The 14,389-nt window shown below is 31.6% G+C and overlaps 1 protein-coding gene across 1 annotated transcript; it reads left to right on the forward strand.

Moving 5' to 3' along the window:
• Positions 1–1,720: 1,720 nt before the first annotated feature.
• Positions 1,721–7,390, forward strand: LOC142326331 (ovomucoid-like). Its single transcript, XM_075368745.1, has 4 exons — positions 1,721–1,878; positions 3,483–3,667; positions 5,785–5,851; positions 7,210–7,390. The coding sequence occupies exons 2-3, from the start codon at positions 3,490–3,492 to the stop codon at positions 5,844–5,846; spliced, it is 240 nt and encodes a 79-aa protein (XP_075224860.1). The 5' UTR covers positions 1,721–1,878; positions 3,483–3,489; the 3' UTR covers positions 5,847–5,851; positions 7,210–7,390.
• Positions 7,391–14,389: the final 6,999 nt, after the last annotated feature.

Here is a 14,389-nt window from a genome sequence, read left to right on the forward strand (position 1 = left end):
GTCATATAAGTATTCATGCAAATACTTGCGGGTGTACCCCTAATACAGCCTATTAGAATTTTTTATGCAATGCAGTCTTACGTCACGTAAAATACGAGGATTGTCTGAAAAGTTTTGAACCTCAACATGAAAATGACAGTACTCGTCAAAAAAATGTGGGGAATGTATTCGCACATGCGTTGAAAGGAACTCACTAAAATTTCAGCCATTTTGGACGCTCAGTTGTGTTTGATAATCGTTTGAGTAAGTTATTGTGAGTGTTTTTGTGAAAATGCAAAAAATCGTGAGCAGCTGGGTCGTACCAGCTTAGTTGATGATGAGCGTTCGGGGCATCCCAACCCCGTGGGGGGAAGACACCCACCTTGTGACGTTATCGGTAACCACTCCACCCCCTTCGTTGTGAGCCTTGAGGGGCTTTACCGGAGGTCGTGTTTAGACTCTCTCACCGATTACATCTCACAGTCATCAGCCAGGGTCGGTTGGGATGCCACCGATGTAAATGCCTCGGCAGACATTTGCATCAGTAAATACATATCATATTTCGCCTTCACGTAGGCGTCAAACGGACATCTTCACATCCAGCCTATCATGATTCCCTCAAACTAACTAATGGAAACCGCGGAAGAGCGAACCCCGCTCCTAGTACAGATTTGACAACATCGTTCGTGACTGTGAATGCCTCAGAAAACGAGTGAGTTTAAAGACAACTAAAAACTGCAACCACCACTGATACCATCGAAAGAAGGTATTGGCATATATTAATCGAAGAATTGGATATGCGTAAGCTACCGGCGCATTTGCTCACTTTTGACCAAAAACGCATTTGAATGAATATTTCCAAAGCTCTTCTGGTGCAGTTTAAGCAAAACAAGTCAGATTTTTCGCGTCGATTCATAACTGTAGATGAAATATGGATCCACCACTACACTTCTGAGACGAAATAAGTCAGAACGTGGACTGCAAAGGGTGAAACTGCTCCGAAAAACGGGAAGGCGGTTCCATCGGCCGGGAAGGCGACGGCGACTGTGTTTTGGAATAATAACGGAATTTTGTTTATCGATTATCTTCAGAAAGTTAAAACAATAACAAGACAGTATTACGCATCATTTTTTGATGAGCTAAAGGTAGAAATTAAAAAAAAGACAAAATTTGAAAAAGAAGAAAGTGCTTTTCCATTAGGACTTTGATGGTAACCGTGCTAAAAATCATGAATTGCACTTTGAATTGGTTGACAACTCACCGTATTCAACAGATCTGTCATCAAGCGACATAATTTTTTTAATAAGATTCTGAGAACTGATCCCAAGAGTTAATAAAATTAAAGACGATAAAATTACATCAATGTTCAGATAAAATATATAATAAATGTAAATTTGAAAATAAATAAATTAATTAATCAAATAAATGTTAGAGCAAAAATTTATTTTAAGACATTCATAAAAGCTTTAATCATTTATTAAACTGATTATATAATTTTTTATCTTCAGAGTCTTACACAACACACTCCTTGATTTTTGTTAATTTTTTTTTTTAATCAAGAATAACACTTTAATATCTTCACAACTAAATTCAAATCTTATCTTAAATATGATAAGTTATGAAACTTAATTAACCAGAAAAGCTGTTTGAAAAATTTCCTGTAAAACAGACAAAACATTTTATGAATTGCCCATTAATTGATAACAATATAATTATAAAAAATTAAATAAGAAAATATATATATATATCAACGGTCGTTCGACGAGATTTTGCTTTTAGTAGATAACTGTTTAACTATAAGTAGTGGAGTTGGAGTTGTTCTAATTATTCTGTTATAAACAAGTGAAACAGATCAATAATATTAACATAGTTAAGATTACTTTTCGTAACATATCCACTGTAAGTGAAATTTTATTTTAATGGTATCATTTAATTTTTTTTAATTTTTTATAACAAAAATTTTTTTTAAATGCATATCAGAGGAACAAAATTATTGTAGAAATCTACTATAAATATAAATACTAGTAGTTAATGTAAATGAATGTGCACTATTTGCTTATGATTTCTCAATAATTATTGAAATGTTTGAATACTTATCTAGAAATTCAGAAAAAGACTTTACAAATTATTGATTTTTTTTTTTTATTGAGCAGAACAATGCCTTTAGTATAATTTTACAAACATCTGAATAATAATATAAATAAAAAAAGTGATTAATATTAATAACAATGTTTTTTTAAGCTTTTAAATTTTTTCCCAAATTAAAAGACTTTTTTTATAATTTTCAAACCAAACAAAAATTTTATATTTGAAGATGATAAAAACAACTTCAACATCAAACTGTAATATTTGATTAAATCGAAAACTGTAATTTTTATTTTCTATGTTGCACAGGTAAATTAAAGAAATATCCCTTCCTCTGGATTTTTTTTATTTCTCAAAAATATCATGATAAAATTCTGCATGTAGGTTTGTATAAATATGTATGTTTTGGTCATCTATCTTCTTTAGTATCTCAGGAATGATTCAATAAGTCATGAGACTAATACAGCAGTTTGTATATTATTCCTGTACACCGATTAATTCTATTAAATTAAACAAAAAAAAAAAAAAAAAAACAGATATGTATGCTGAAGTAATACTTAAGTGATTTATCCTAACAGGTTGACTGTCACATATACTAAATGTGATATACTCTATATAAATTCTTCCAGCAGGCCCCGCTGAAAGAATTTAGCAAGCATCACGGCCATAGTATCAAATCTTGTACTCAATTTTAAAAAAAGGTCCATTTTTTCTTCAATTTATGTAATTTTTAAACATTAACTAAGGATATTTATTGAAAAATATGTCATTATACTACTTTATTGTTCACTGCATTTATTGCATTTTTAGGGTGCAGCTGTTGACAAAACTTCCTCCCAAAACAATATATTCCATGTTATTACTAGTATTGCTTAACAAATAGTCCTTACTAATTAAGACAAGGTTTTGATTTCTAGGAACAGCAAAAAAATATTGGCCAAAAACATCAATATTTATAAAAATTGTGTCCTATGCCTCCTTAAATGTGGTAAGGTCATAATATTTTCAAATTAGAATGTTTAATAATTTTTTCATAATAAAATATTATTGTATATGAAATAAAACACTTATGGTAATAAGACTGAAAAAATTGATAAGGAGTGGTAAGGACTTTAAATGCAATAAGAAAAATAAACAGTAACAAATGAAAGTTTATAAAATTTGATTAGTATTTTTCTTTAATAATTTTAAAATATGTAATTAAATAGTTAATGGAGAAAATAAATTATGTACAATAATAAAAGCAAAAATAATAAAACTAAAATAAATAGCCTAATTGATAAAAAATTGATTAATACTTTTGTGTATATTGTACAAAAAAAAAAGTAATAATATAAGAATGCTAATGATGAATATCAGGAAAAATAGCTGATAACTTTATACTTCTGTAAATTAAACAATTTATTTTTATTTTTCAGATTCAAAATGTACACGAAAAATTTATTTGTATGTTTAATGATCTCAGTTTTAATCATGGCTGAATTGGATTTAGCACAAGCAGAAAGTTGTGCTTGCAATCGTATGTTCAGACCGGTTTGTGGTACAGACGATGAAACATATTCAAATGAATGTCTATTAAATTGCAGAATGAAGGAAGTAAATGGTAATTACTTTTACGCATTGTTATTATAACCGATTACGCAACATTTAGTTTAATAATTATCATGTAGGTGGTTCAAGGCTGGTTAACTCATTTTCTGGACTTAATTTGGTGAATTTAGGGAAGAGAAAAAATAATACAATTACCAGAAAAAAAGTATTCCATTCATCAGTCACACAATGAACACATTAATGTTTAATATGCCCAAAATTTCAGAGGATAAACTGTTGTAGTTGTCAAATAAAAACCACTGTAGCTGCAATTCTTGAATGTTAATTCATTTCAGCTTCTGCAATCCTCAGATGTCTCTTAACGTACCATATTTTTAAATATTCTAAAAAAGATTAAGGGATAGGGAGAAAACTGGAGGCCCGAAAGCTACAAAGTTTCTAAATCATGTTAACAAATGTACTTTTGAATAATACTATGTAGTTAGAGCAATGTGTTCAATAACACATCCTACCTTATGGATAAATAACACTATTTGAATTGTGTCTATACATCTCAACAAACATAGGATTTTGCTACTCTACTGTACTGCTTGACAAAATTAATATTGTATGCTTCATCAGTTCAGCGCTGCATACAACATCATTCTAGACACAATCAACTTAATTTCATGCACAAAAAATGTAACAACTTGCAACTGAAGATGAAATAATCTATCTATTTTTTTCTCTTCATCAAACTATTTATAATATTACTTCTAATATTTCTACCTCAATATATGCTTCTCTCATACTGTAAGGTTTGTCCTTGCTTACAATAATCTTATTCTCATAAAATAAATAGTAAAAATAACAATGATACAGACATTAAAATAACTAGCACACTTAATTTAACGATAATGAATATTCTGTAAGTGTACAATGCAAAATTAAATATTTATACCCATACTGAATAAAAGTAGTAATAATTATAAAAATGTGTTGTACTTATTAATAATAATAAAAGAAAATAATAATGCTTAATATATGAACAGCTGTAAGAGATGCTTGCAACCTAGTTCTACTTGTACCCATACGACTGTTGGGTCAACTGGGAGTTTAGAAGCCTTAGTCAACATTTTTTGTCAAGCAGTGTAATTTGATCACTGTATTTAATTTTAGGAAGAATTAAAAAGTCTGATTATAACTGAAAGGCATGAGGCAATCTGTGCACCGATCGAAAATAAAACAGTCCCTGGATGCATACGTAACCCTCCATCAAATCTTCCCAGTATGCCTTGGGTCTACAAGTCCTGACATGTTCAACACAGACTTACAGGGATAGAAGGCCTAATCCAAAATGGGAATATCGAGATCAAGGATAAGAAAACTGAGCTACCAAAAGAGGAACTACAACACAAAAGCAAAATGACCTCCATCCATAGGAACTCTAGGATCCCTCCAAGCAACAGGAACAATCGTTGTCACAATTCCTCCAGTCAATAATCCTTTGTGAGGAAGGAATATTGTTATCATAAAGATAACAAGATATGTTTTTAGTAGTGAAATTAAGTTCTTAAATTCTTATCTTTTGGAATTTATCTATGAACCATTACAAAAGATAAAATTGCAAAATATTAAAAACAACATTTTTCAATTTTTTTTTTCAATTATTCTCTGAAGAAACCTGTTGGCAATGCTGAAAATCATAAGAAAGATATGACTTCTTGATTCTTAATTTCTGTTCAGAAAGTCATTATAAGTCATTTTATTAATCAAATTAATCTTTACTCTGGAGAGAATCTGCATATGATTTTTTTCTTTAATTTCATTGTGATCACATAGGTCATGATCCACTTCCATATGAAAACATTTCTCAAACAATTTAAATAATTCTTACCTTTAAAATGAAACTTAAATAAATATAGAGCTAAGGTAACTTAATAATGAAATTTGTAAACAAAACTAAAAAAGAAATTAATCTAAGCATACAAGGAAGAGATGGTTTGGAAGATTTGGAAGTGGTATTAACTGGGCGATTCTGAACGTTTGTGAAATGAATTAAATATCTATCTCAATCCATAAAAACTATTAACACAATTCATCCAGTTTTAATGATTTTTGTATCTATTTGTATGTTTTATAATTTGAATACAACATTAAATTTACTTAATTTTGATTTTACGTGTCTAGGATTAAGAATTAAACATGCTGGATTATGCGAGAATGTTAAAGAAAGTGACAGCAGTATATAAATTTGGTAAGTGAAATCAAATTACTAACTTTTATTTATTGATAAATAAACACAACAGTTATATTACAAATATGATTCAAAGGATTTTGAAATGCTGTTTGTTTCCCACACAGACATTTTTTTAAGGAGAAATTTCTAACCAAGATATTAATCGCTAAATATTTCTTAAAAGGTTTATATTTAAAATTAACAAAAACAAATATGTATTTGACCATGAAAAATACAAAAACTTTCTACAATGAACAGAATTTTACATTTTAAGATTCCACTACTAATTTTATTCATTTCATTTTTACAGACTCTTCTTCTGCTAGACTAGAATCTGACAGGACAGTTTTAATATCTGTAATTCCAAGAATTTAAAAATATTAATGAGAATTTTCAATTTACAATAGAAAAAAGTACTGATTAGGTACTTACACAAATATTAAAAAGTAAACAAATGATTAAATAACAGAAAAAAGACAGCAAAGCCATGAATTAATTGATTTGTAATTAATGAAATATCTGTCTTTCTTGGATTCAGTTACTAGTTGACCAAGAACATAGAATAAAACAAAACACTGCCATGCATGTGAAACACATGCACACATGTATTAAGCACTTAGGTTATAGCTACACTGTTTTTGTGAAAAAAAGAAACACACTGCTGGTAAGTCATAATACAAATGAAATTTTGATTGTCACATCTTAACTATTTCAAAGTATCATTATTTTAAAACATGTTCAGTGAGCCAAATTCTTAAATTGTGCTTAAATATTTGTTTGTGATGAAAAGAGAGTAGGCAGCAGCTGTATATTTCATTTCATCATAGTTTATTGTGCAGGCTTGTTTATAGACTTTATATACTTGCAAAAGAAAAAAAAATTAATCAGACAAGATCAGTGAACGATTTATATGGTTACACTACATTCAAATATCATTGAGTACACTTCATGTAAATTTACACAACATTCTTGAATTCATCTTGCATGTTTTTCAAGATGATGTGATTTAATAAACATATTCTTTAGTATAAAAAATATTTTTAATATTTTATAGACCAAGGAAACGATGGTGATAAACAGTCCCATGGAAACATTTATTTTCATAAATCAAACAATAATGAATCTACATAAATAAGTATACATGGAAAGTAGTATTTCATAAGTATGGTGATGGAATGATAACGTAGTCCCATTTTTATGAAAAGTGTTGCTTTACTTATACCCTACTGGTTCACAGACAATTATCACTAGTTAAATCTGAATGCATAGATGTAGAATTTCTTTGACATTGGAACAGGCGATTCGCGTAGAGCCTGATGAGAAGAAGATATTTTATACTAAAAAAATATTAAACTAATTGAGTATGTTTTTTTCAGATTAATTTCACCATTGAGCACATCTAGCTTTCCACAGAACAAATCATAAATGAAGATCTATGTTAATCACTAGTTTAACAAAAAATATAATTAGATAATGTATAATGTAAATAATATATGTAAATTGTTAATAATATATGTAAATTTCTATATTAATGAAAAATATACTTTTTCTCTTTGATATTGATATTTTTTCTTATAAATATGATTTTCTCGGATAAATTAAATATCCATTTTAGAATGAATAATTCATACTTAATAAAAAATCTCGACATAGCAACATTTCATAAATTTTACACAGTTGTGTTTTACACAGCAAAATTAATTTTACAACTATAACAAAATTTAATTATTAAATTTTTGAAGATTTTCATTTACTTAAAATTAAAATTTTTTATTGGCCTTTCCTTGCTTTTGTTGTTTTAAAAATGAACTCTACTAAATTTAGAGAGATTCGTTTTTGATAAACAAATTTTAATGCAGTCACAAATACAGTAGCTAATTTAAAAATATAATTTTAAGAAATTTTTGGTAATATTTGGGAAAAAAAAATGCAATTTTAAAAACCAATTTTCATAACATAAAAAACTTAAACCAATAAAAATACACATACAGAAACAATTCCTAAGATACTTTTAAAATTATTTAATTTTCCCATCGTATGAACATCAATCAGATGTTTAATTTATTATTGGTCAATAATTTTATAATTGAGATCATACAATCGGTAGTAGTGAAACCTATTACTTATTGTTGTTTGCCCCAAAGGTTGAAAATGAACAAAGGCCTATGACTCCAAAGTGGATTTGTTTAATTTACATATACGTACATTTATTTCATTAGAGATAAGGATTAATACTAGTGAATAAGTAAAATTGCATAATACTTGGGAGACATTTTCTTTTAATCCTGAAAAAAAATTTGTTAGTATCTTGAAAAGATTTCCAAGGGGTCAATTCTCTGACTGATTAAAAAAAAGAAAGAGATTACATAAAACAGATTTAATATTACTTAACTTCATAGAAAATTATAAAATACGATAACAAAATATCATTATGAATTGGACAATAAAATAATATCTTCAGAATTTAAACATTTAAGCAGAGAGTATCAATTCATTATTACAAATTTTAAAAATATTAATAAAAAAAAACATTATAAATAAATAATACAGAATTATTCTTCATCAGGTTCCAAATTAATATGATTTCCAAATTTTGCATAAAGTTGTATTTTCAATGTAGCCATTGTGGATTTTAAACTAGAACATTTTTCTTCAACCTCCTGGATAGATTTCTGTAACTGAGATTTTGCGTCAGCCAATGAGCTCTGTAACAAAATTAAAAATACACAACAACATAATAAATATAGGATTGCACACACCTCTGCAGAAAAGTAAACCATACCTCATACAACTTGATTATTTTACTATACCGATAATATCTGAGAATAGCACTGTGAAAGAGGATGCAAAGTAAGGAAAAATAGCAATTAACTTAAACAGGGTTTAAGAAATTAATACCTGAGGTCATCAATCCAGCAATTAACTTAAACAGGGTTTAAGAAATTAATACCTGAGGTTCCTCAATCCTTCAAAGTCACAATCTGAAGAACTCCAAAACATTTTTGTATTTCAACATTAATATCAACTAACAAATAATAAAAAAATTTACTAGGAAACCAAACTGTCATGATGTTATAATCTATGTTGTCATACAATAAATAAATAATAAAATAAAGTTATCTCAGCAAAAGTATTCAGGATCTGATGCAAAAGTATTCTGTTCAAATATAATTTTTATTTTTTTTTTTTAAAGTTAAGCCTAACCAATCTTTGAAGAATTTCAATAATTCTTAAGTACATATACAGCTAAAATACTACCTGTTCGGTGACCTTGTTTTTAATTTATGTGCCAAGAACTCATATAACCACAGTAAAGAATTTTTGGAATACATGATAATTACACAAAGAGTAAAGTTGGCCCAAAGAAAATTCAAACATTTTTCTTCACAAATAGTTACAGACAGGAGATAGAATTAAACAGATTGCTGCAGTTAAACCCACCGGGTTGGTCTAGTGGTTAACACGTCTTCCCAAATCAGCTGATTTGGAAAGTCGAGAGTTACAGCCTTCAAGTCCTAGTAAAGCCAGTTATTTTTACATGGATTTGAATACTAGATCGTAGATACTGGTGTTTTTTGGTGGTTGGGTTTCAATTAACCACACATCTCAGGAATGGTCGAACTGAGTATGTACAAGACTACACTTCATTTACACTCATACATACCATCCTCATTCATCCTCTGAAGAATTAACTAAATGGTAGTTACCGAAGGCTAAACAGGAAGAGAGAGAGAGAGATTGCTGCAGTTAGTCTTGTAGTACATAGCTAATTTTTTTTCTACCCTTTTTGGTACACTTCTTGTCTGAGTTTATTAGTGTCATTCTATATAATAATGTGATATAAACGTTTTTATTACATAGTAATTTTGTGTAACAGGACATGCTGAATGACACTAACGTATCACACTTTCCCATAAGCTGAGGCATAGAGTAAAATTAAAAAGACATTAAGTGACAAATGCTATGAAAATTAGCAAAATAAAAGGATGATAAGAAAAAGGCTCTCTCTCAAATAAGGTCAAATTTCAATAGAAAATAATCAACATTTTGACAAACTATCAATAAACCAAAAACATTGACCGTCTGAGAAATTGTTAATCAAAGAAGGTTCAGCACAAAAATTTTTAAAACACGATAAGGAAGCTAGCTCATGGTGGTTGGAAAATCTTTACCCAAGCAGCTCTAAACAGAGTGAAAAGAGCTTAGACGAACATTATGCAGCATATACTGGTTGCATCACTAATAAATTTAATTTTTTTAAATCAAAAGTGGAAAATTATCTAGACAAAAAAAATTAAATACGTGAAGAACATTTATTTCTTTATGTACAAGACTCACTTCATTTACACTCATACATATCATCCTCATTCATCATACAAAGATCAGATCTGTGAAAATTTTGCAATTGCAAACTAAACTACAGAAAAATCTCCATCTGTTCCATTTATTTAGTCTAAAACTTTCAAAATAAATATATTTCCCTAGTTCGCTAAATGATTTATTCTCAAATACAGACACGTGGGATTTCTGGTTATTTTCTAATTTGCTTCCAAAAGGGTAGCAGCAATTTGGGAGTCAGCAGACCATGAAATACTTAATACCACACCAGAATATCTTTCAGAAAAACAGGATTTCCAGTAAAGTTAGCAGTGGAAAAAATTCAGGATCAAGAGCGTTTAATAATAAGAATTATAAATTGAAAGAGATTAAAGATACAAAGAAATATAAATACTACAATATTGGAAATTATTAAAAATTACTACTTATGCTAGTTTTAAAAAATTTCTACAGTGTAAAATATTTTGGCGGAAGAACATAAAATTAAAAATAATAAAAGCATGTTTATGCACTGTCTATGGTTTAAAACCAAGAAGTGATGAAGTTTTATTTTAAGTAAGAATTTTAGTGATACTCTCACATCAATTATTCAACAAGAGATGGACAGGGAGATAAGGGCCACCAGGAGTAGAAGACAAGTATACTGGTGGTCTAATGAGATAGCGTGCTTTCGCAATACTCTACAACAAGCTAGGAGGAAAAAGCAAAGACTAAGGATCAGAGGCGGCTCTGAATATGACACCGCAGTCAAATGTTATTTAGAGGCAAGGCGTCAGCTTAATAGGTCAATCAAGAGAGCCAAAAGGGATCATTGGGCCAGACTTTGCGAGGAGTTGGACAATGATCCCCTGGGGCCAGGCATACAAAATCGTCACGAAGAAGTTCGGCAGGCGTTTACCGATATTGAGCGAGCATCACGCCAGGGTCCAGTTCAACGAGTTATTTCCGTGCGAAGAAGAAGCGATTATCACCTTACCTGATTTTGAGCCCAGGAGATTTACACCTGCCGAACTGAATTGTGCCATTGGCCAGCTTGGCAATAAAAGAAGCCCCGGCGTAGACAGAATTCCAGCTGCTATACTTAAAGGACTTTTTAAAAAACGGCCTTGGGAAATGACGGACATTGCCAGCCATGGGCTAGAGAATGACTGCTATCCGCGGTGCTGGAGAGAAGCAAGAGTTGTTTTTCTCCCCAAGGGTGGAAAGGAACAAGAACAAGTTCGATACAGGCCGTTAAGCCTTTTAAATAATATGAGCAAGGTGATCGAGAAGATGCTTGCCGCAAGGATTATTGGAGAAATTGAGCAAGGAGTGGGGATTAGCCAAAAGCAATATGGGTTTTGGAAAGGTCGCTCCACAGTGATGGCCGCCAAGAAAGTAGTCTCCTGGATGACAGATGTAAGACGCGGCACCTGGTGGACGAGGAGTGTTCCACTGCTTGTCTCATTAGATATCAAGAATGCGTTTGGCTCCATTAAATGGAGCCATATACATAGAGCGCTATTAGCAAAAAATGTTAGTCCATATTTGAGTTGGCAAGTAATGAGATACCTCTCTGATAGAACATGCAAGGTGGCAACGCAAGAAGGAGAAATGGAGATAGATATACATGGTGGAGTGCCCCAGGGCTCAGTTTTAGGCCCATTATTATGGGTCTTAATGTTTGATGAGATCTTAAATCTAGACTATCCTGCTGGGGTTGAAGTTATGGCCTATGCCGACGATTTGGTGGTCTTGGCGAGTGACAGGCATGAATTGGAGGCACAAGAAAAGGCTAATTTGGCATTGCAGATAATAAATGGTTGGCTATGTGAAAAGAATCTAACGCTAAATACTGGTAAATGTAATTTTATTACATTTACTGGCAGAAGGATCATACGGCTAAATATCAAGGTCAATGAACAAGTAATAGAGAAACAGATAGATTAAAGTACTTGGGGGTCACCTTTTAGAGAAATGGTGCATTTATGGAACACATACATGAGGTTTGTAATAGGGCTGATAAGATGACTAAATCTCTTAATATTATTATGACTTCTCAAAGAGCACCTAAAGCGTCTAAAAGGAGGGTTGTTGGGTCCTCGGTTATGTCGTCGATATTATATGCTGTCCCAGTATGGTGGCCTTCAGTACGGATAAAGAAGAACTTGGCACGCTTAGTTAGGACCCATAGGAGACTGTTGCTTGGCGTGGTTTCCGCGTACAGGACAGTCTCTTTTTATGCGTTTTATCAGGAGTGCCTCCGATCGACCTTATGGCTCATTTCAGAGTCGAAAGAGATCAAGGTGTTGAAGTTCATGAAGCGAGGCATAGGCTAATAGAGAGATGGAGCACAGCAGGCCCTGGAGACAGGACCAGAAGGCTAATCCCCAATCTAAGGAACTGGATATATAGAAAACACGGTGAAATAAACTTTTACATGTCACAGTATTTTACAGGACACAGTAGTTTTAATTACTAACTGCATAGAGTCGGTAGAAGGGAAACTGCAGCCTGTATGTACTGTGACAGTGATGATGATGTCGAACATACTTTCACTGTATGTCATAAATGGAGGGAAGAGACAGACGGTATTGACCTGTCATCTGATGGAACTGGGAGACTAATCAATAACATGTTAAACCGTGAAGAAACTTGGAAAAAAGTGGAGTTGGTCATCAAAAGAATACTTACGCAGAAAAACAACGATGAGAGGAGACTAGGATTTTAAAATTTAGCATAGGGCAGGGTGGACAGCCTCAGTGGTGAGGGCTGACATGCCGAGGTGTGTCGGTTCCGATGATCCACTGGGGACTCCTAAGGGTTTTTTCGTTAGGTTAATATCAAGATCTGAGAAGTCCCAATCGCCACGTCACGACAATACATGGTATTGACGTGGCGATATACGGATGGGGCAAAAGAACTCACCGGTGGGCCGACCTACCATGCCGGACACATAGCCGGTAGGTGGGAAGGCCCATTAGAGTAGAACAGGCACTCCCCTGGGTGGCACAATACCAACCAGTCGGACCGGCCCAGGGGAGTAGAGTTAAAAAAAAAAAAAAAAAAAAAAGTAAGAATATTAGTAATTTCATATCTAATAATATTCTTTAGTTAGCAATCTTCAGACAGGTTTGTGGTAGCCCTCCTTCTCTTACTCTGCGCTTTCCATTTCATCTCCTTGTAGGAGTTACATCCCACATCATTAGCAATTTGTTTCATATACTGAAGTCTTGGTATTCCTCTTTCTTTTTTCCCTTCAATGTAACCTGCTATTATTATCTTTAATAACTTCTCGAAACACAAAAAATGGCCAAAAGTTCATCCCTTCTCTTCATAATATTTTGCCAAAAACTCCTTTTTTCTCAAATTTTCTCCACGATCTCTTCATTACTGATGTTATTCAACTATATCACTTTCAATAATCTCCTATAACACTACATTTCCAGAGCCACCAGTCTTCTCCTTTCCTCTGCTCCCATTGTCCATATCCCACAATCATATGGAACTACCCTCCTTATGTAACACTTTAGAAATCTCATTCTTGTTTCCACTGTACAAAATTATACCTGGTTCGGTACTAGCGATTTACTGCCCTTTAACGGAACCGGCCAACTGTGTGTATTATTAACTAAGCTTCTTCAGTTGTGTCTATTGATCAAGTCGGCTGTGTTGATGTATACATTGTATTCTTTTATAATATTATAAAGTCATTTCATTATTTATATAATAATATAATAATTAATTTAATTTATACTTATTAATTACAAAAAGCAAAATGAAAGAAGAAAAAATTGTTCAGGTATACACTTCACTCTATACTCCTCACAATACATTAAACGAATATTGCGTCATATGGAAATGTAAGAGAATTTTACTATTAAATCTTTAAAAATAACTTATTACCACCAGTCTGCAAACTCCACTTCTGTTTTCCCTTTCTTTTTCTTCGTCCACAGCAACTGATGTTATTACAGCTAAATCTTTCGTACAGAAATTCATTAAAAATTATACTGGCAATTTTTCTACCGGAAGCCAGACACCAACCTCCCAGTGTAACATAAATTGCACCCTAGAATTTGTCGTAAAAATGCCTAAGAGAAACTTTTTTAATGAACGGATATGTCTCACTATAGTTTTCAATAAACTTTTACTTCCTCTTAGGCATTTTTGCAAAACATTCTAGGGTGCAATTTATGTTACACCAGGAGATTAGCATGTAAATACGTATTACATGTT

The sequence above is a fragment of the Lycorma delicatula genome, chromosome 6 (genome assembly GCF_047948215.1).
Source record: "Lycorma delicatula isolate Av1 chromosome 6, ASM4794821v1, whole genome shotgun sequence".
In the NCBI taxonomy this organism is placed as follows: domain Eukaryota; kingdom Metazoa; phylum Arthropoda; class Insecta; order Hemiptera; family Fulgoridae; genus Lycorma; species Lycorma delicatula.

Excerpts from the sequence above, each read along its gene's own strand:
- LOC142326331 (XM_075368745.1), top strand. The coding sequence starts at position 3,490 with ATGTACACGAAAAATTTATTTGTATGTTTAATGATCTCAGTTTTAATC. Across the intron at positions 3,668-5,784 it reads CAGAATGAAGGAAGTAAATG|GATTAAGAATTAAACATGCT; the intron begins GTAATTACTTTT and ends TTACGTGTCTAG.